This window comes from Ursus arctos, unplaced genomic scaffold (genome assembly GCF_023065955.2).
Source record: "Ursus arctos isolate Adak ecotype North America unplaced genomic scaffold, UrsArc2.0 scaffold_21, whole genome shotgun sequence".
NCBI classification, from domain to species: domain Eukaryota; kingdom Metazoa; phylum Chordata; class Mammalia; order Carnivora; family Ursidae; genus Ursus; species Ursus arctos.
Genome location: NW_026622886.1, coordinates 1,123,373 through 1,142,780, shown reverse-complemented (window position 1 = coordinate 1,142,780; position 19,408 = coordinate 1,123,373). Strand labels below are relative to the sequence as shown.

The following is a 19,408-nucleotide window of genomic DNA, read 5'->3' as shown; positions in this document are numbered from 1 at the left end:
CTTTGAGTCTTATTCTGCCACCAGTCACAAGGTGACATGGGGCAAGTAATATTCTCTCTGGGCCTTTCCCCCATTTTTGTAAACCAATGGTGAAAGTCATACATTCTTCCCTGCTATTGTCACTTCTTATCCATAAGGCTTACAACCGAGCAAAGGCAGAAGATCTAGACTCAGCAAAGTTAAGCTCAGAGGGAGACAGAAACCTGGCTCTGTTGGATGCATACCCAGACCGTCAAGCAGTACGCAAATGCAGCAGGCAGAAATGGGTTTATTGCATTAGAAAAAACACCAAAGAAAACCAGCAAACACCTCTGTACTAGACAGTTATTAGTTTGACTTCAAGGGCAAAAAGGAATCTCAAAGGTACAGCTTTATTTTGGGAGGGGGTGATGGTCTCATCCCTCCTCCTTCCCTGTCCCTTCAAACCAATGGACCTCTGTGGATATGATTACACACATGGCTCTTTTCTCACTCTGCTCACCTTGCACACCTGTGTGGAGCTAGCTGGTCACAATGAGCACGCTCCTGGGGTTCTGGTATTTACTGAGAAATGTGAGGATGGGGTTGAGGGTCGTAGCCTGACCCCAGACTTCCAAAATGAGTGACTGTGGGACTTGGATGGGGAGAGAGAGCTTGCCTTCCTGGAGAGCTCTGAGAAGACGGCTGGGTGATCCCTCCATCTCTCCCCACAATCCCTAGGGCATAGGCATTGGCACAAATGGCTGCTGGGCATGAAGGGGGGCTTTCAATGAACTGTGTGACTCAGTCTCTCAGGGTAGCCACTTTGGCTAACTTCTCCTGGGTCCAGAGTGACTGCTATCAGGAGTGAAGCCAGCTGAACCTAGATATGGGGGAGAAGGGGGAAGGAGCCTGTGATGCCCTCTGGATAGAGCTCAGAGTTCTGGGAGGAGAGGTCTGGAGCAGGAGCCTGGAAGAGAGGGCTAGTTGAGGCAAGCCGGAAAAGGAGAGAAACTGGGTGGGAGGCAGGGCCAAGGCCTCCACCAACGAGCTGCCCTCCCAGGAGAAATCCAGCCTGAAACCCATTCTCCATGAGCCCAATTCTGCCAGTAGGTCCACAATAAATAATAGTCTCTGCTGTTTTCTGCTCTCCTCAATGTCCCTTGACATCACAGCTGGTCACCATGGAGATGCCCCCGGTCAGGTCACAGGCCAACACTAAGGCAGGAAACCATCTTTTCCTCTAGCTGAGACCCTGATGGTGCCAGGTGCTATGACTAATGGCAGAGACAGGAGGAGAGGAGGCCAGAGACGAGCAGCAGCTTTTTGAAAAGCAAAGGCACCTGCTACGGGCCAGACCCCAGGAAAGAGAACATAATTCAAGTCTGAGAAGTGGCAGGAGCTATGGCAGGAGGGGCCCACAGATGCCAGGCCTGGGACTCAGGGACCCAGCAGTTCTAAGTCCCTTTTCCACACTCACTCCCCCAAAAACTAACTTAAGGGAGGCATGTGGAGAAAAGGAATCTGAAAGCTTCTCCAGAGAAGAAACGTCCAGATTGTCCCTCCCAAAAGCTCCTGTAGCAGCTCATGAGGAAAATGCCCAGGCAGGCTCTCAACAGTGCACCCTTAAAGTCAGAATGACAACAGAAATAACATGTGCCTTCAAAACACATTGAGGATAATGTAAAAAATCTCTATTGGAAACAACTCGAAATTTTCTTGCTACCTTGATTCTGCATTATTATTCTTTCTACATCAGGGATATTTTCCTAGAGCGGGGAATCCTTTCCCCTTGGTCCCTAGCTGAATACTGCATATTGGTTAAGGGGGTGGGGGGTACAGTGATGGCAAATAACCTACATTATTACTTGTAGACAAAACGCCTGGGTCTCTGCTGCTCCAGCCCAAACCTTCATTAACTATGACAGGTCAGCTATGCTGAGGAAGAGCAGCCTGCAGACAGCAAGGCAGGTTCTCCAAAAATGATGTCAGAGGACTGGCAAACAGTAGGTGGAAGGAAGAATGGCTTTATCCTGTGTTCTCTGGCCTGACACTTGCTGTCACTCTCCCTCGATCCTGAGGCTTCTGGTTGCTCCAGGCCTGGCCCCATGGCCTTGCTTGGGGTAGGGAGGGAAGGTGAGAGAGGTTGCGGCTACAGAGTTCACTTAGGTTGGGTTAGTCTTCCTGAAACTGGTCCCAGGTGCACCAAGTCCTTTGGTTCATTTAAAAACCAGAGAGTAACTGCTTCCAGGATGTCACAACTGTTGCTTCACGGATGTCGTAAAACTCACCTGGGTCCCACAGGTGGTGACAACCTGGGTAGAGCGTGGGCGTTCTCTGGAAAGAGGTGCTAGGTCGGGGCTCCCCCAAACTGTGCCTCTTGCCTTCTGCTTAAACAAACCCCCTCCCTTTCTCCAGTGTGGAGGACGCTCAGGAAGCAGCGTCAGAAGTGAACTCACAGACAAGACAGCCTTAATAAATTAGTATAATACTATTAGAAGGGATGGCATTTTGTTCTGTTTCTTAGCAGCATTGTCCTACATGCAGCCTGACGATCTCCTTCCCTGGGAAATTTAAAAAGCCGTCCCCTGGTTGTTAGCTCTGATGTAAAATTATAAAATAGAAATCTGGTAGGGTTTGTTTTGTTTAAAAAGGAAAAGCCCCTGGTGAGGCAGGGCGGTCCCATGCAGTCCTGTTAGCTCTGGCCATTGGGTCGGCCCACGGGGCTCCCTCCAGGAGGCTGGATCTGGATGGAAACCAGGAAGGGCCGCAGGGCCTGTCCGAAGGGCCTGTGGAGACAAGAGACCCAGGGGCTGGGGTGGGCTGGGTGCAGATCGTCACAACTGCGCCCACAAGGGCAGTGGTGCCACCACACCAGGAAGAAGGACACCACAGCCTCATTCAGTTTTCTCAGCTACCCCGCATGTGACGTTCATTGAGGGGCTCTCGAGATAGCCTGCTCTGCCCTTTAAGCCCTGGGGTCCCCTCCCCAGTAGATGCTGCCATCTTAGTACCTTCGCTGCTAGATCCTGGGTAGCTGTGGCTTGAACAGGCTAGGGACACACAGGGAACTAGAGCTTTCTGACCTTTCTGTACCTGAATCTTTAACTCTTACGGTACAAGAAGATAAAAATAAGGTTTGAATGAGGAAGCTGAGGCAAAAGAATAAGGGCATGAAAACGGTATCTTCTAGGGAGTACAGGGAATACTTAGGAAAAATAACAAATGCAGGTTGCCAGAAGACGCTAATGCCACTTTCTAAAGGGCTCCCCGTTCACACTCAGAGTAGCTTGGCTGGAAAAAACACTGCAAATCCTGGAGTCTTAGAGATTTTCCAAAATTCCTAGAACCTTAAATCAGGGGGCCCACAACACATCTCAGTTATTGCCTTTTTCTTTGGTGGATATTGCCATTTTTGAAAATCACGTCCAGGTTTGAAGGGAATGAAGCATTCTCAAGCATAAACAGATGAAACCAGGATATATGAGCTCTAATGCAGACAAGTCCTGGAACTCCACCCATCAACAAGAACATTCCAACTACTTCTACTTGCTTAGGGCCCTATAACCTAGATCCTTTAGCGAGGCTGTAGGGTTCAACACACCCACTGAGGACCAGGCAGGGTGAGCCAGGGCCGGGAGGGGCTCTCCTCACCAGCTGGACACAGCAGTATGGTTTCCTCTGCAAGTTTTTCCTAAGGGGTTCCTACTCACGTGTGAAAAACAGCTCACCTTGCCGAGCCTGCTAAACCTGCCAGGATCTCTGGTGGACAGGGCCCCAGTTCAGGAGAAACTGACCCAGAGTCAGCAGATGGACATGGTCCAGGAGTGGGTAAAGGCTGCCTGAACATAATCGACAGCCAAGGAAGGGGAGGGTATGATGGGTTTGGGTGTGTGTGTCCTTTTAGGGGACACTGCCTGGATGATGGCCCACAAAGCTGGGACTACACCAGGGTGGGAGGGGCTACAGTGTGTTCCTGAAGAAAACACCTACTGTGGGCTGACTGTGTGCTACAAGATATGAGGGCCGTAGGAAGTTGTCTTCGAGGGCATCAAAGAGCTCATGGTGCAGGGAAAGCAAGACCAACAAATGACATTTACAGAATAAGCCACCCTACTAATGCCCCGATCTAGCCTCTGCTTGTCCCCCTAAAGTGCACTCTACGTGAGCACTTCTGGGAGTGGCCTGCTTCACGAGCGATGTGGAAGACAAATGCCAGGATTCTGTGCAAATGCTGGAGCCAGTGTCAAGTGGGTTTCTAAGTTCTGTGGTTGCACTCAGGCCAGAGCAGAGCGGGTCCAACTCCAGGGAGGGTGAAGGTTGCACAGGCAGGCATCAGTGACCGGAGGGAATGGTGGCCCTCCCTGTTGGCAGGGGTCATCACGACAGGGCCCACCTAGCATGGGAGGGTTCTGCTGAGAACAGGGGAGGGTGGACATGGGCCAGAAAAGCCGCACTGACTGTGAACGGGGGTTTCAGGGGCAGGGTCAGAGACTGAGGCCACTTACGTGGATAGAATTTCAGAGGGAAGGTCAGTGATGTAAGACGGGATCTTCCGTCCGGTCAGGAACTGAGCCACTTCGTTGGTGAAGGTGTTACAGTTGTTTTCAAAGACGTCATAGGCCTCTCTCCTGTGCGTTGTGGGGAAGGTTTGGAGAACAGATCAGAGGGGCGGCAAGTACGTACGTAGAATAACTCAAACCAAGTAATAGCATGGCGAGCACAGCTGAGTAGGAGGACTAGGATTCCCCTTCTCTCTTACACTCCAGAGGACGCTGGATTTAGTACCCTGGACCATAAGACACCGATTTTTAAGGGAAGGATGAAATAAAACTATATGGCCCCTCTAGAGTTTCAGGAGAATCTTTATATTCACAAAAGCAGAGCTCCAGGGTTAGAGTTGAACACTTAACCACAATTGACTAATGCTTCTTGAAGAGAAAACACGCTCCAGGTCGCATGTCATCCCAACCCCTCCACAAACCCTGTTTTTGACTTTTCAGAACAAGATACTTGCCCAGTATGGGTTGAGAGCAGCAGCTGCTGCTTTTAATCAGGAGGGATAAATAGCCCTTCCTTCCCTCAGCGTTTCGGCAGAAGGTATGCCGGGATGGATTGTCCGCCTTGGAGCAATGCTGGGCTCTTGGAGGCCTAACTGCCTTCTCTTCAAATTTATTCAGCAAATACTGGGCCAGACCTTGTGCTGCGTGTTCTAGGGGATGTGAGCTGGTGGCTGCCCTCCGGGGCTGATCGTCTAGTGGGGGGATGGACACGACTAACCACCACCCGTGTCTCCACTCACCGGAACAGAGACTCCCCCAGGGAGGACAGGTACTCCTGAAAGAGTTCTTCTGTGACTTCTGTGCTCCCCACATCAACCACAGAGTCTGGGGGCCCAAGCAATGTCCCTCCCTAAAAGAGCCAACCCAAAGAAAGTCATTAAGTCACCATCTCCACTGAATCTTTTCATGTGGCTTCCCATGGAAGACCACAAACGCTCTGTTCCAGCGTGTACCTTTCAGAGCACCCAGGGCAGATGAAGAGCGTTATCTCCTATTTGGATCAAGGCTGCAACAGCTTAGAGCTTCCTGTCAACTCTCCATTGCCACATGCCAGCAATGTGGCTAAAAAGCTGGGCTGCTGGTTTCCGGCAGGGCCCAGGAATCCGAGTCTCTGGCCAGTCAGCCCCCCGATGCTGTCTACTCATCTGGTTGATTAAAAAAAAAAATAGTCGGGGCGCCTGGGTGGCACAGTGGTTAAGCGTCTGCCTTCGGCTCAGGGCGTGATCCCGGCGTTATGGGATCGAGCCCCACATCAGGCTCTTCTGCTGGGAGCCTGCTTCTTCCTCTCCCACTCCCCCTGCTTGTGTTCCCTCTCTCGCTGGCTGTCTCTATCTCTGTCGAATAAATAAATAAAATCTTAAAAAAAAAAAAAAAAATAGAAACCCAGAATCTGAAGTCTCCCTTTGTCCCCCACATGCCTGATCCCAAGGGCAACAACAGGATAATCAGAAATGGCTAGCACTTGCTAGGCCCTCTTTCTGTGTCTACATTTAAGTGAATGCAGCCAGTTTTTTCTTGTTACACACTTGATATCCCTTATAAGACTGGGAAAATGTGAAGGACTCAGAGAAATCTGGCAGGCTGGCAAATACTTCCATAACTCAGTTCTACTTTGATCTGTGAGGCTGATCTAACAATGGTGACAGGGTTCCCCAGGCAAGGGAGTTAATGGCCCATGAAAGGCCTACAGAAAACCCTCTGCCATGGGTTAACAGACTGCCACAGCAGACCAAAGGAGAGACCAAGGGGAAAACTAGCCAAGGGTGAAACAACAGATCACTAGGGAATACAGAGCTGGGAATGGGCTGGGCAGTAAGGGAGAGCACTCCTGAGCAGAGCACCCGGAACAGATCATTCATTCATGCAATAGCTATTGAGTACCTACTGTGTGCCTGACATTGTCTGAGGCACTGGGGAAAGCCTGGTGAGCAGGATAATTATGGTAGTCCAAGAATAATGGTCCAAGAATTGCAAGAGACTGAAAGGTCACTAGTCGAGCCCCTATTATTCACTCACATAACAAACATGCATTGAGAACTTACTAGGCGCCGGGCCTTATGCTAGGCGCTGGGGGTACGATGTGGACAAAACAGATGAGATTCTTGCCCTCATGGAGCTTATACTCTAGCAGGGAAGGCAGACAAAAAAATCCCATAAACCAATGCATAATTATGAGCTACGATAAGGGTCTTGCTAGAAAAGTACAGAATGCCATCAGTACGTATGACAGGGGACCTTTCCAGTCTGAGGGGTTTGGGAAGACTCGCCTGAAAAACTGACCCTGAGCTCAAATCTGAAGGATGGAGAGGCAGAACCAGGTGAAGGATCAGGGAGGTGGACCGAAGTGAGAGGGTAGGTTCCAACGTCCATGGAATGTTCTAGGAATGAGAACGGGGTGGGGGTGGGGAAAGGCACCACATGAAAAGAGGTCATTCAGAGAGAGAGACCGAGACCAGATCAGATAGGGTCCGGAGGCCAGTCTGAGCTTGCTGGGTTTTAGTCCAAGGGCAGTGGGGACAGTTCTGACAGAAGCAGGGGAATGCCATGATCAGATTTTCATTTTGAAAAGATCACTTCGCCTCCTGTGTGGAGTCCTGACTGAGGAGGAGCAGACGTACTTTGCAGTCCAGGCTAGTTGTGAGGGTGGCATGGCTGAAAGTGAGAGTTCTGGAAATATGGGAAGAGATGAAGAGAGAGTGACTTAAGATACATTTACAAGGTAGAATTAACTGGGCTTCACGAAGGATTTGTTAGAGAGGGTGGGGAACAGAGAGAAAGAAATCAAGAATGACCTTCCATTTATGAGTAGCAAAATGAATGGTTGCTTGGTCTTTGCTTGAGCACCTCCTAGAAAACCCTTAGACAGCTCAGAGAGGAACTTCTTGGAAAGGTGCATGGGCTTTAGAGACAGAGAGCCCTGACTTTTAGCACCGGGGCCACTTACTGGCCTTGTAGCTTGGAGCAACTCACTTTACCTCTCAGATCCTTCATCCTTCGGCTGAACATTGGCTGAGTTCATGCTATGAGCTAGGCACGGGGACAGAGAGCGAGACACAGTCTCAGCTCACAAGCAGCTGACACACAGCTCCCTGCAGAGATCCAGGAACAGCTCATCTACCGTATCACGCTCAGTGTGACCCAGAGGGATCCACAAATGCTGAGGGAGCAGAGAGGAGGCCGGGAAAGGGTGTTCTTGAGCTGAGTCTTAAGGTAGTTACTAGGAACTATGCCACAGGCTGACAGCCACTGGACTAGAAGCCAGACATACAGAGTGGTAGCAAATTCATGGTCTATGGGAACCCCAGGGACCTGAGACTGGGGAAGGGTGTGGGGGAAGCCACTCACGGGGGGACAGCTGGAGATACCGCTACTGCCGAAGTAGAACTCATCCTTGTGCACAACTATGGAGGTGTGCCTGCAATGCAGAGAAGAGACAGGATAAGCCAGAAAACTTAAAACTGGTCTGAGAAAAAGCAAATACCACACTGGAAAGAGAGTAATTTCTGCCCAAGGATAGGACTTACAAGGTCAACAGCCTTATAAAACTAAACAAAGGCATAAATATCATAGATTAGAGTTTCTTAACTTTGGCACTATTAACGTTTGGGGCTGGAGAACTCTTGGCTGGGGGGCTGTCCTGTGTATTCTAGGAAGTTTAGTGGCATCCCGGCCTCCCCCCACTAGATGCCAGTAGCAACACCCTCTCCCCTGCCCCCACCAGTTGTGACAATGAAACCTGTCTCCAGACACCACGGAATGTCCTTGGGGGCAGAACGGGGTCCTCCTTGAGAACCGCTTCTATAAGTCATGTTAGCAGAGGGAAGGCCCTATATTCACCCTGATGCTGACAAACCGTTAGTGAAATAAAGCTCTGCAGACCAAGGTGTGCTCCCAGGCTTTTAAAACTAACAGGAGCAGTTAACCTGGACCATGCTGAGGGCAAGACTAGATGAGAAGTGTGGACCTATTTCAGGTGAAGGTGTTCATATTACTTGGTTTGAGTCAAACAAAGCAAAGGATCATTCTGGTCATCCCAAATGTCAACAGGCTCTAGGAGTCCAGATGGAATACTGACCTATGGTTTCCTCATTAATGGAACTGAGAGCTCAGCTACCATCTTGTCTGACAGGGACAGATCCAGTACAGAGGGACCAAAGTAGACGTGTTTTAAGACAGACATGTGTGGCTCTTGAGACTTCTGTAGTTAGAAAGCTTGGTCAGGAGTGGGCATGACATCATTCCGCCCTTCTTTAGGGCAAGGTTTCTCAACCTCAGCACCACAGCCATAAATATGGCTGGATAATTCTTTGTTGTGAAGGGCTGTCCTGTCTATGGTAGGATGTTTATAGCAGCATCTCTGGCCTCCACCCCCCCCATCAAAAATGTCTCTAGAAACTGCCAAATGTCCCTGGGGTGGGGGGTCAGGGCACAAAATTACCCCTGCTTTAGAAATTGTAGGTTTTATGATGCAGAGTGCTGGGTTTCAAGCTGGAAGCCGCAGACCAGGACCCGAAATGCACAGGTACTGCTTTGTTTCAAAAACTAGCCAATCAATGTAGAGTCCCCCCCCACCCCCAACTTACCAGATGCCTTCCAGTTGTTTCCCTGTGGAGAAAAGAAGAGATTTAGCCACTTGGGATCAGATTAAATGGCCTCCCAGCCTGAGTAAATTCAGACCATCACTCAAACCCAGAGGAACCCGGGGGGCACGTGCGTGGTGCAGTCGGTTAGGTGTCCAGCTCCTGGTTTCAGCTCAGGTCATGATCTCAGGGTCGTGGGACTGAGCTCTGTGCTGAGTGTGGGGTTTGCTTAAGACTCTCTCCCTTGAGGCAAAAAAAAAAAAAAAAAAAAAGACTCTCTCGCCCTCTCCCTCTGCCCCTGCCCCCTGTGCTCTCTCTCTCTGAAATAAATAATCATAAAAAGAAAAAAAAGAAAAATCCAGAGTAACGCATTATAAACCTCTTGCAGGACTCTCTAGGAATGCAATTCCCCTCCAATACGGTCCTTATGCCCTGATGCAGGTACGTTGTGTTAAGTAGGTTGAAAAGTGATTAGCAGCTTTCATCAGAATACAAAATAAAAAACACTGGTATAGATGTACCCCAATTTTGCATCTGCTTTTCTTTCCTCTTCAGGGTCAATTCAACTTTGCCTTTTTAATTTCTTTGTCTTATATATAGAGAGAGAACAGAACAATGGTATAAAAAAGCTATTATCCACTTCCTCATTGAGCATATATGAGGTGAAACCCTTCAGGAAATGACAGAGCAAAACTTGACAAATGCCATCCATCTGAATAGTCACTACAAATTTTTTCTACACCTGCATATGGCAGAAATGATGTTAGGTATGGAAATGAAAATATGAACAGATCACTGTCCTGCCTTTAAGGAGCCCAAAGTCAAATAGAAAGAGACACACATACACATAACTAAGTAAAATACAATGTTGATAGGCTCCAATTACAGAGTGGTATAATTAGAGTGGTAAAAATAAGATGCTATATAGAATATAGATAAGGAACTACCTTTATAAGCTGCAATTCAACCGCGGAACGAGTAGGGGCGGGAATCGATGTTTTTGCTGGGGTGGATAATATGTGCAAATGCACAGTTGTGATAAAAACAGGTTAGAGAAGAGAGTGCAGTGATGGTGACAGGAGGGAAAGTAGCCGGCAGCGGCACCGGCCAAGTAGGGTAAGCCCGGACAGAAGACTGCCCTACACCGTGGGGGCATTCATGGTTGTTAAGCAGTAGAGAGCCTTGATCAGATCCAGGTTTTTAAAATACACCTATGTCTTTTAAGGGAACTGCAAGGGCGCCTCAGTGGCTCAGTTGGTTAAGCGTCCACCTCTTAATTTCCGCTCAGGTCATGATCTCAGGGTCGTAAGATCGAGCCCTGCGTCCTCTTTGCGCTCAGCGGGGAGTCTGTTTGAGATTCTCTCTCTTCCTCTACTCCTCCTCCCCTCTTAAAAAAATAAAATAAAATAAGGCCTCACAGTGTGTAGTACCCAGAAGCTTGATAAATGGAGACTATATTAGGTAAAATGGCCTTGGGGAAAAGGGTAAAGACCTCCAAAAGATAAATTTTACCTCTGGATTAGTGGTAAGATCTAAGAAGAGATTTCGGTATCCGGGGAATTAATATGAACTACTGTGTCTATTTCACATATAAACATTTTATTCCCTGTTAGTGTTGCCAGGCTAAATAAAGCAACAAGGAAAATAAAATGTCCTCCTCCAGTTAGGAGACCTGCGTGCTTTTCACTAAAAGACCTGCTACTTTGGCTCACAAGGCCCAAATGGACAGAGGGATTCTGGACTGGGGTTTCTGAGGTAGCCCCCTCAAGACCGTGGGGCAGGCTCTGCCCTTATCCAAACTGAGCTGAAATTCCACAGAGGTGGATGAGAAACAGACTGAATGCTCCAAGGCAGTGGTAACCCATTTAGGACAAGCATCTTCAAATATGGATTGAGCTTAATCTGAACTCCTTCACAGTTATCCTTATTCTCACAACATCCTTATGTGGTAGAGTAGGGCAAATATTTATTAACATCATTTTACAAACAGGTAAATAAAGATGCATGGTTTGTCCAGCATAAAAGCAAGAAGGAAAAACACCATATGACAATGTACTTGTTGGAGCAGCTCGGGTAGAAACACTGCTCAGCAGCCTGTTCTTGGGAGGAAAAGAACAAGGGCCCTGGTCTCTTCCATCGGGTGACGGGCATTGGAAAGTGGAACTAAATTCATTAAAAAATTTTTTTGGCCACACTGGGGTTGGAGTAGGTGAGTAGGAGGTGGTGATTTGAGATTGAATTAGGTCACAAGGCCATTTTGGAACATGAATTAGGCTCAGTGAATATTAGCACACTACAGAAGCAGATTATTTTCCCACTAGGATTTCCTCAGCAGGCCAAAGAGTGGGTGGGTCAGATGCCTGCCTGTCTCCAAGCTTGCTGGCACATCCAGCGCATTGATTTCAAGGCCTATGAAGTGTGAGCATGAAAACAAATGGAAGAAAAGGATATCAGTCCTGTTTTCATCGTGAGCAACAAAGAATGCAGAGTGAGGTCTGCATTAGGCAGCATTTCACTGACCGTAAAGAGTTAAGTTAGTCTATCAGTTAACATGGATGGAGCATATAGACAGACATGCTGGTTGTAGGACATGCTCCAGGTCAGCACCTGGAATACTGCTGGTGTTCAACAAATGTCTATTGGCGACGGGGCAGCAGGGGCCTCTGTGCAACTAGCCCTAGGTCACTGGTATAAATCAAACACAGCCCCAGCTCACCTCCCAAATTTCTCTAGTGATAGAGTTTTTATTTATTTTAATTCCAGTATAGTTAACATACAGTGTTATTGATGGTGTATTTATTTATTTAGTTTTAAGATTTTATTTTTAAGTAATCTCTACACCAAATGTGGGGCTCGAACTCAACAACCCGAGATCAAGAGTCACAGGCTCCACCTACTGCGCCAGCCAGGCGCCCCTTGAGAGTGGTTTTAGTTGACAATTTTTTTTTTTTAAAGATTTTATTTATTTAGTCGACAGAGATAGAGACAGCCAGCGAGAGAGGGAACACAAGCAGGGGGAGTGGGAGAGGAAGAAGCAGGCTCATAGCGGAGGAGCCTGATGTGGGGCTCGATCCCATAACGCTGGGATCACGCCCTGAGCCGAAGGCAGACGCTTAACGACTGCGCCACCCAGGCGCCCCTAGCTGACAATTTTTTAAATTAAAACTTTTTAAAGTTCATTTATTTACTTTAAGTCATCTCTACAACCAATGAGGGGCTTGAACTCACAACCCCGAGATCGAGCCGCATGCTCCTCCGACTGAGCCAGCCAGATGCCCCTAATTGGCATTGTTTTAATCTGCTGGTTGGCTCAGCATCTGCCAGATTACCAGCAATGTGAAGGGGTTAATGTCAATTTAAAAAATCAGCTTGCTCTTCTCTGGGGGCGCTGGATAAATATTGAATCTAGGTGGGAAAAAGGCAAAAGGAAACATTTGTATAACATAAGTGAGCCTCTGTGCCAATATTGTAAAGAAAAAAAAAAGCCTATTGGCAGGAGGGCTTTTCCTTCCTTCAGGCAGAGAAAGGTTATCACAAAATCAAATGCAGTACACTGTTAAAAACTGAGGGGGTATTTTAATCTTCGAAAAAAGTAGGTTTAAAACTACTTGATATTCTAATGCTAGGATTCTGTGGAGCCAGTATAGGATTCTTTCCTCGTATAAAATAACTCACTTTTGAGTTCTTTGCCTCAGTACTGAGAGGGTTCCCTTTTAATCACTGCTTGTTTTCATTAGTCAGGCCTTGTAGCAATGCCTCAAGGTAGGTCTGCAACATTCAGCCAGGCTATATTTACTGAACACCAACCACTGTGCTAGACTCTGCATAAATCTAGAGTTCTGGCCCCCAGTGGAGCTTCCAGTCCAGTTGTGGGGGGGGGGTGTGGACACCGATGAGAAAATAAGCAGTTACAGGGGTGCCTGGGTGCTTTAGTCGGTTAAGCGTCTGACTTTTTTAAAAAAAGATTTTACTTATTTATTTGACACAGAGAGAGAGTACGTGACCACAAACAGTGGGAGTGGCAGGCAGAGGGAGACGGAGAAGCAGGGTGCCCGCGGAGCAGGGAGCCTGATGTGGGACTTGATCCCAGGACCCCAGGATCATGACCTGAGCTGAAGGCGGATGCTTAACTGACTGAGCCACCCAGGTGCCCCAGCGTCTGACTCGATTTCGGCTCAGGTCATGATCTCGGGGTCATGAGACTGAGCTCCACGTCGGATTCTGTACTGAGCATGGAGCCTGTTTAAGATTGCCCCCCGCCCACCCAGCCCTGCTTGCGGGTGCTCTCTCTCTAAAAAAGAAAAGAAGACAAATAATTATAAAATAGAATGATGAATGCTATTAAAGTGGAGTACAGGATGTTATAAGCACATACTAGGGACACATGACCAAGATTTGTCGGGTGGGGGTCAGGGAAGGTTTCTTGGAGGAAGAAACACGTTAGTTGAGAGCTCAAGGATGAGCAGAAGTTACCCAGGCCAAGCGAAAGTATTCAGGGCAGACAGCATAGCCTTTGAAAAGCCAAGAGGTGAAAAAGAGCTGAACGGGTTCAGTCCTGTTAGAGTGTACAGGGCTTTTCCACTGGCGTTCCACGAGAGCATTAAGGCCTCATGCCCTAAGGTATCTATTGGCAGAATTGAGAAAACAGTCATTCAGACCATCTCCCCTAGAGCTGAGCTCTCTTGTGGAATCCAGGAGAAAGGCTCCTGCTGATTGTGCTGAGCACTTATAGACAGGTGAGAGTGGAGAGAAAAGCAGAAGGATCACAAAGGGCCTTGTGAGCTGCATTAGTTTTCATTTTGCCATAATGAAATCGCATGATTATTAAATTAATTCATTAGACGGATATAAAGTAGTTCATACAATGAACAATAAAAATCTAAAGCAAAACACAATAGATGGCGTTAAAACTTTAAAAACCCCTTCAGATTCAAATAAATTCTATGTAATCTTGAAGCTTGAGTTTGAGTCTCAACTATAATTGTTCCTATGATTGATATTTATTGTAGGGCACCTGGCTGGCTCGGTCAGTAGAGCATGTGACTCTTAATCTCGGGGTTGTGAGTTCAAGCCCCACATTGGGTGTAGAACTTACTTAAAAAAAAAAATTATTGAGCACCCGCTCTGACTGGCCACTGGGGACATACAGAGAAATGAGTCTGCCCTCCAGTAGCTCAACGTTCTCACCAAAGTCTCTCTGACACATGCAGCCCACCACAGCCTCTCCCTTCTTTCAAGACCTAAAATAATTGCTTCACCACTTGCTCATCCTGGCATCTAGTTACAATCTCTTTTATGCTGTTCTCTAATGTTGCGTGTGCACGTATGTTATTTTAGTGAAACAAACCCCTGGAGGACAGAGTTCATGGTTGTTTTTGTTTTGTTTTTTTTTTTAAGATTTTTTTATTTATTCATTTGGGGGGGGAGAGCACACCTGCAAGTGAAACCATGAGCAGGGGGGAGGATCAGAGGGAGAGCGAGAAGCAGACGACCCATCGAGCAGGTAGCCCTATGACAGGACTTGATCCCAGGACCCCAGGATTACGACCTGAGCCAAAGGCAGACGCTTAACCGACTGAGCCACCCAGGCGCCCCTTAGAGTTCATGTTTATTTCATTACTATTTGTATTACAGAATTAAGCAAGGAACTGAAGATAAAGTAAAATCTCAAATATTCATTAGATTGCGTTCTGCCAAGAAATAAATACCTATGTTCTATAACCTTATGTCTTTAAACCTGAGAACAATTTTTGTTTTAAAGATTTATTTATTTGACAGAGAGAGAGAGACAGCCAGCGAGAGAGGGAACACAAGCAGGGGGAGTGGGAGAGGAAGAGGCAGGCTCCCAGCAGAGCAGGGAGCCCGATGTGGGGCTTGATCGCAGGGTCCTGGGATCAGGTTCTGAGCTGAAGGCAGATGCTTAACGACTGAGCCACCCAGGCGCCCCTAAACCTGAGAACAATTTTGAGATACGCTTGTGAAAAAAATAAAAAATAAACGCAACCCTGGGATACATGCATGCACACAAACTTTAGATTAGAAAACAATCTTTTACTCTTACCTCAATTAAAAAAAAAAACACCCCAAACACCTCTGCATTTATCTCTATGTCCTTTAGCACAGAAAAAGGTCATGAAATTTAGAGAACAGCCAAAATTATTAAGAGGAGGAACTTAAAGGACAATTATAATAGCTAATTATCTTAGGCAAATGGTACATTATGAAAAAGAGGTATAATCACCTGTCTATTAGAACGCTAAGGATAAATTTGGGACCATTTTCATGGTGAATGAAGGACAGCGGACCAGAAATATCTTCATGGGAACCAGCTCTAGGAGACTGGACACTGGACAGCATAAAACTGTGGAGTCTACACTGTTTGGGGGAGAAGGGAATTACAGGGCTTTCTCTAGTCCAGTCATGACTGTAATAGAGCCAGATGGGGTCTTTTTCTTTAATGATTTTATTTATTTATTTGACACAGAGAGGGAGAGAGAGCACAAGTAGGCAGAGCAGCAGGCAGGGAGAGGGAGAAGCAGGCTTCCTGCTGAGCAGAGGGCCCGACTCGGGTCTCCTTCCCAGGACCGTGGGATCATGACCTGAGCCGAAGGCAGCCACTTAACCAACTGAGCCACCCAGGCACCCCTAGATGGGGTCTTATAAAGAGGAATCATTATAACAAGCATAAGAAGGTACAACTGATGAGGTCACACTAATTTAATCTGGCAAAATGAAGGCTATGAGGAATGATCATAAATTTATGATTATGAATGGCAAATACACATTGAACCCAGATCCTTTTCTCATCCAAATTTGAAACACTTGACCAAAGATGCCTTTACAAACTTGAAAAATTATAAAGGGACACATTACACAGTAGAGGTGATATAACAGAATGATTGACAACATGAGCTCTGAAAGTCAGACTGCCTGTGTTTATAACCCAGCACTGTTGCTTATCAGCTGTGAGCTGGGGCAAGTTTCCTAATGCCTTGTCTCAGGTTGCTCAAATGAAAAATGGAAGTAACAACAGGACCTACCTCACAAAATGGTGGTGAGGATTACAACGTACACAAAGTACTCAGAAAAAAAAGTCTGGCACATGGTAAGTTCTCAATAAATACTAGCTAATAATATGCTTCTGGAAGTCATAGCAAAAATCAGGAAACAAGTGGACTTTTTAAAGTTTCAAATATATTTAGGAACGGGAAATCAATATATGGCTACTCTCAGAACTGGGACATAAGCAACTTTAAGGTTGGTGATGTCTGGACAGGATGAGCCAGTAAGGCAATGCCCATCTTCCATAAGTTTCCAACTCTAGAAAGTAGGGACTATTAGCTTTGATAACACTTTCATTACTTTTGTAAAAGGCAAAAAGCAATATAGGGAAAAAGGGATAGAGAAGAGAGAATTAGATTCGCAGGCAAGGTGATGTTCGAAATCCCATTGTTGTCAGATGTGCCAAACTGGTGAAGTTCCCATTTGTCCTTGTGATCCTTCTAGGATTTCACATCTATTGAAAAAAGAAGGGGGAGGGGGCAGGTCTGGCCCTCCCCCTTCAGTTATGGCACTTTTCCCTCCACCCATGATACTCCACAAAGGCCTTCTTTCAGTTCCAGGACAAGGCCAGGCTCTATCCTACCTCAGGGCCTTGGCAGATTGATCCTCCTTATGCCTAGAACACTATCACTCCCTCGTCACCCTCCTTGTGACACTTCTTCATCCTTGACTTCCCAACTTAAGTCACTCCTTCTGATACCCTTATTTAAAGTTAGGTTTCTCTTGTTACTTTCTTTTTCTTTTTTTTTTTTTTTAAGATTTTATTTATTTATTTGACACAGAGAGAGAGACAGCCAGCGAGAGGGGACACAAGCAGGGGGAGTGGGAGAGGGAGAAGCAGGCTCCCAGCGGAAGAGCCTGACATGGGGCTTGATCCCAGAACTCCAGGATCACGCCCTGAGCCGAAGGCAGACACTTAACGACTGAGCCACCCAGGCGCCCCTCTCTTGTTACTTTCTATCTCAGCACCCTGTTTGCTTCTTGCACAGCCTAACACTTATCACAATTATTATTTGAAATGATTATTTTCTTGGCCTATTTTTAATATTTTCCCCAGTAAGCAGCTCCATGATGGCAGTGAACATCTTTGCTCAATATATTCTCCTCAGTATCTTAACACGTGGACTAGCACATAGTAGGCACTCAAAAAACAATCTGTTGAATGAATCATGAAGCAGTGATCCTTAAGGGCACTTACAGCTATGATCAAACTAACCAAATAATGGCTCCATTCCAAGAAGTTTAGTTAGAACTTGACTGATGTAATCTGTTCGTGATTAGCACCTTCCCCCATGACTTTGTAAGTTTTGCTTTCAGCTTTGCCTTACTCATTTTTAACAACTGGTGATCTAGGCCCAAACTTCTAGCCAACAATGGATTGGCTACATAACAATTATCTAAAGAGCTTATTAAAAATACAGATTCTTGGATCAAAACTCCAGAAGTTTCTTATTTAGTACCTGTGTAATGAGGCTCTAGAATCCATATATTTAAAACTTTGCTTATTTTGAATAGATAACATATGTGTATAGTACACAATTCTAAAGTACAAAAAGCTTATAGCAAAGTCTCCCTTCTATTCCTGTCCTCTGGCATCACGTTCCCCTTTCCGTAAGTTACCACTGTTTCAATTTCTTATGTATTCTTCCAGATAATTGTCTACATGAACATGTATAAGTCCTTTGCTTTAAACACACCTGAATATTTAAAGAACTATTCCAACTTTGTTTTCTCTATGTTCATTGAACAAAACTTGTTGAAAGTGAAGTTATCTGTATTTTTAACAAGAATTCCAGGTGATTCTGATGTGAAGCCAAATATGAGTAACCATTCACTGGGCCAGGGTTAACAGATTAAGCACAACTCACTATGATACATCAGAAACTCAAAGACATTGAAAAAATACCTTCCAAAGAAGCCTTGCTTACTTGACTTCAGCCCTCTTGTCTTACCAAGATGAACTAAAACATTCTCTAATGCGTCCATAAAAGCCAGGAAAAACTAGCCATTCAAATGGATGCTGCCAAAGCTGTTCATTTTTTTAATTCCCGGAATCTCTTCCTGCCCAATATCAACTGAAATCACAAACTCGACAATTTCTATGTTAGATGAGACATTTTGGTATTTGGGTTATAATGAGGTTTGATGTGCAGTGAACTAGGGCTGATTTTTCTCTCCTGGTAGGTAAGTAGTTTAAATGGAGCACAACGGAAATTCTTCCTTTACTAATCCTTACTGACACAACAGTATCCAATCCTCCCCGAGAATTGCTAAACATCTGGGCAAAAGCACTGAACTTAGAAACTGTTGACATGACCCCACTGTCAGGGCAGAACTTGAACACTCGAGTTCGGACTCCAGCCGACCTGACTTCCCCCGTACCTGGGAGCAATGGCTGGGCCCCCGTGCGGCTCTAGCTTCCTATTCGCATCTACCCCAGAGACTGCAGAGTGTTTCCTTTTGGCACGGAGGGAAGGCTCTCTAAGGGCCACCCGGGGAGCTCCTCCGCAGTGTCCCTTTCACCACGACGGGCACAGCGCGGCAGGCATCCTCGCCTCCCCTACACCGCGCCGAGGAAGGAGTGTAAAGAGCTCCCCAGGTGAGGCGGGGGAGCCGCCGGGATGCAGCGCCCTACGGCTCTGAGAGGGCAGGGGGAGGGCGTGACTCTCCATCCCTTTCTCCTGAATTCAAACGTGAAGTCGGGAAAGTGGGGCTTCCAGGCACCCGAACCTCAGACCTCTCCCTTCTCCACTCGGGCTCTCCTCCATCCTCTGGGCCCCGCGTCTCCCCCCGAGCCGTGGTCCAGGCCTCCCTACCTCTGCCGGCCGTCCCGGTACCTTCTCGCCCGCCCCCAGCCCCCTCACCCAGCATGATGGGGCTGAGCCGCCGGGCCAGGCCCTTGGACAGGTCGTACACGTAGAGCTTCACCGGATAGAGATTCGGCGGCTCCATCGGGACCCGTGGCGGCGGCGGCCACGAAGCCCCTCAGGCACCCGGCAGCGGCTTGGACCTTCCCGTACCCGACGGGGGTGGGGAGCGGAGGGAGCGGGGGGGACCGAGCCCAGGCCCGGCCTGAGGGGCGGGGGAAAGGCGGCCCTGCGCTGCACGCGCCCCCGCACCCGCCACCGGCAACGACTACTGTGAGGTGACAGAGCGGGGACGGGCAGGGCCCGCGCGGAAGAGGGGGCGGGGGCGGGGGCGGGGACGCACTCTTGCGCATGTGCCTACCGTCCCGACGGGCGGTGA

General features: G+C 47.4%; 1 protein-coding gene across 1 annotated transcript; it reads right to left on the bottom strand.

Moving 5' to 3' along the window:
* Window positions 1-251: 251 nt before the first annotated feature.
* On the bottom strand, window positions 252-19,372 carry DESI1 (desumoylating isopeptidase 1). The gene is made up of 6 exons (XM_026479539.4): window positions 19,027-19,372; window positions 9,104-9,125; window positions 7,866-7,935; window positions 5,261-5,370; window positions 4,467-4,589; window positions 252-2,747 (listed from the first exon to the last, which is right to left on the bottom strand). The coding sequence occupies exons 1-6, from the start codon at window positions 19,112-19,114 to the stop codon at window positions 2,654-2,656; spliced, it is 507 nt and encodes a 168-aa protein (XP_026335324.1). The 5' UTR covers window positions 19,115-19,372; the 3' UTR covers window positions 252-2,653.
* Window positions 19,373-19,408: the final 36 nt, after the last annotated feature.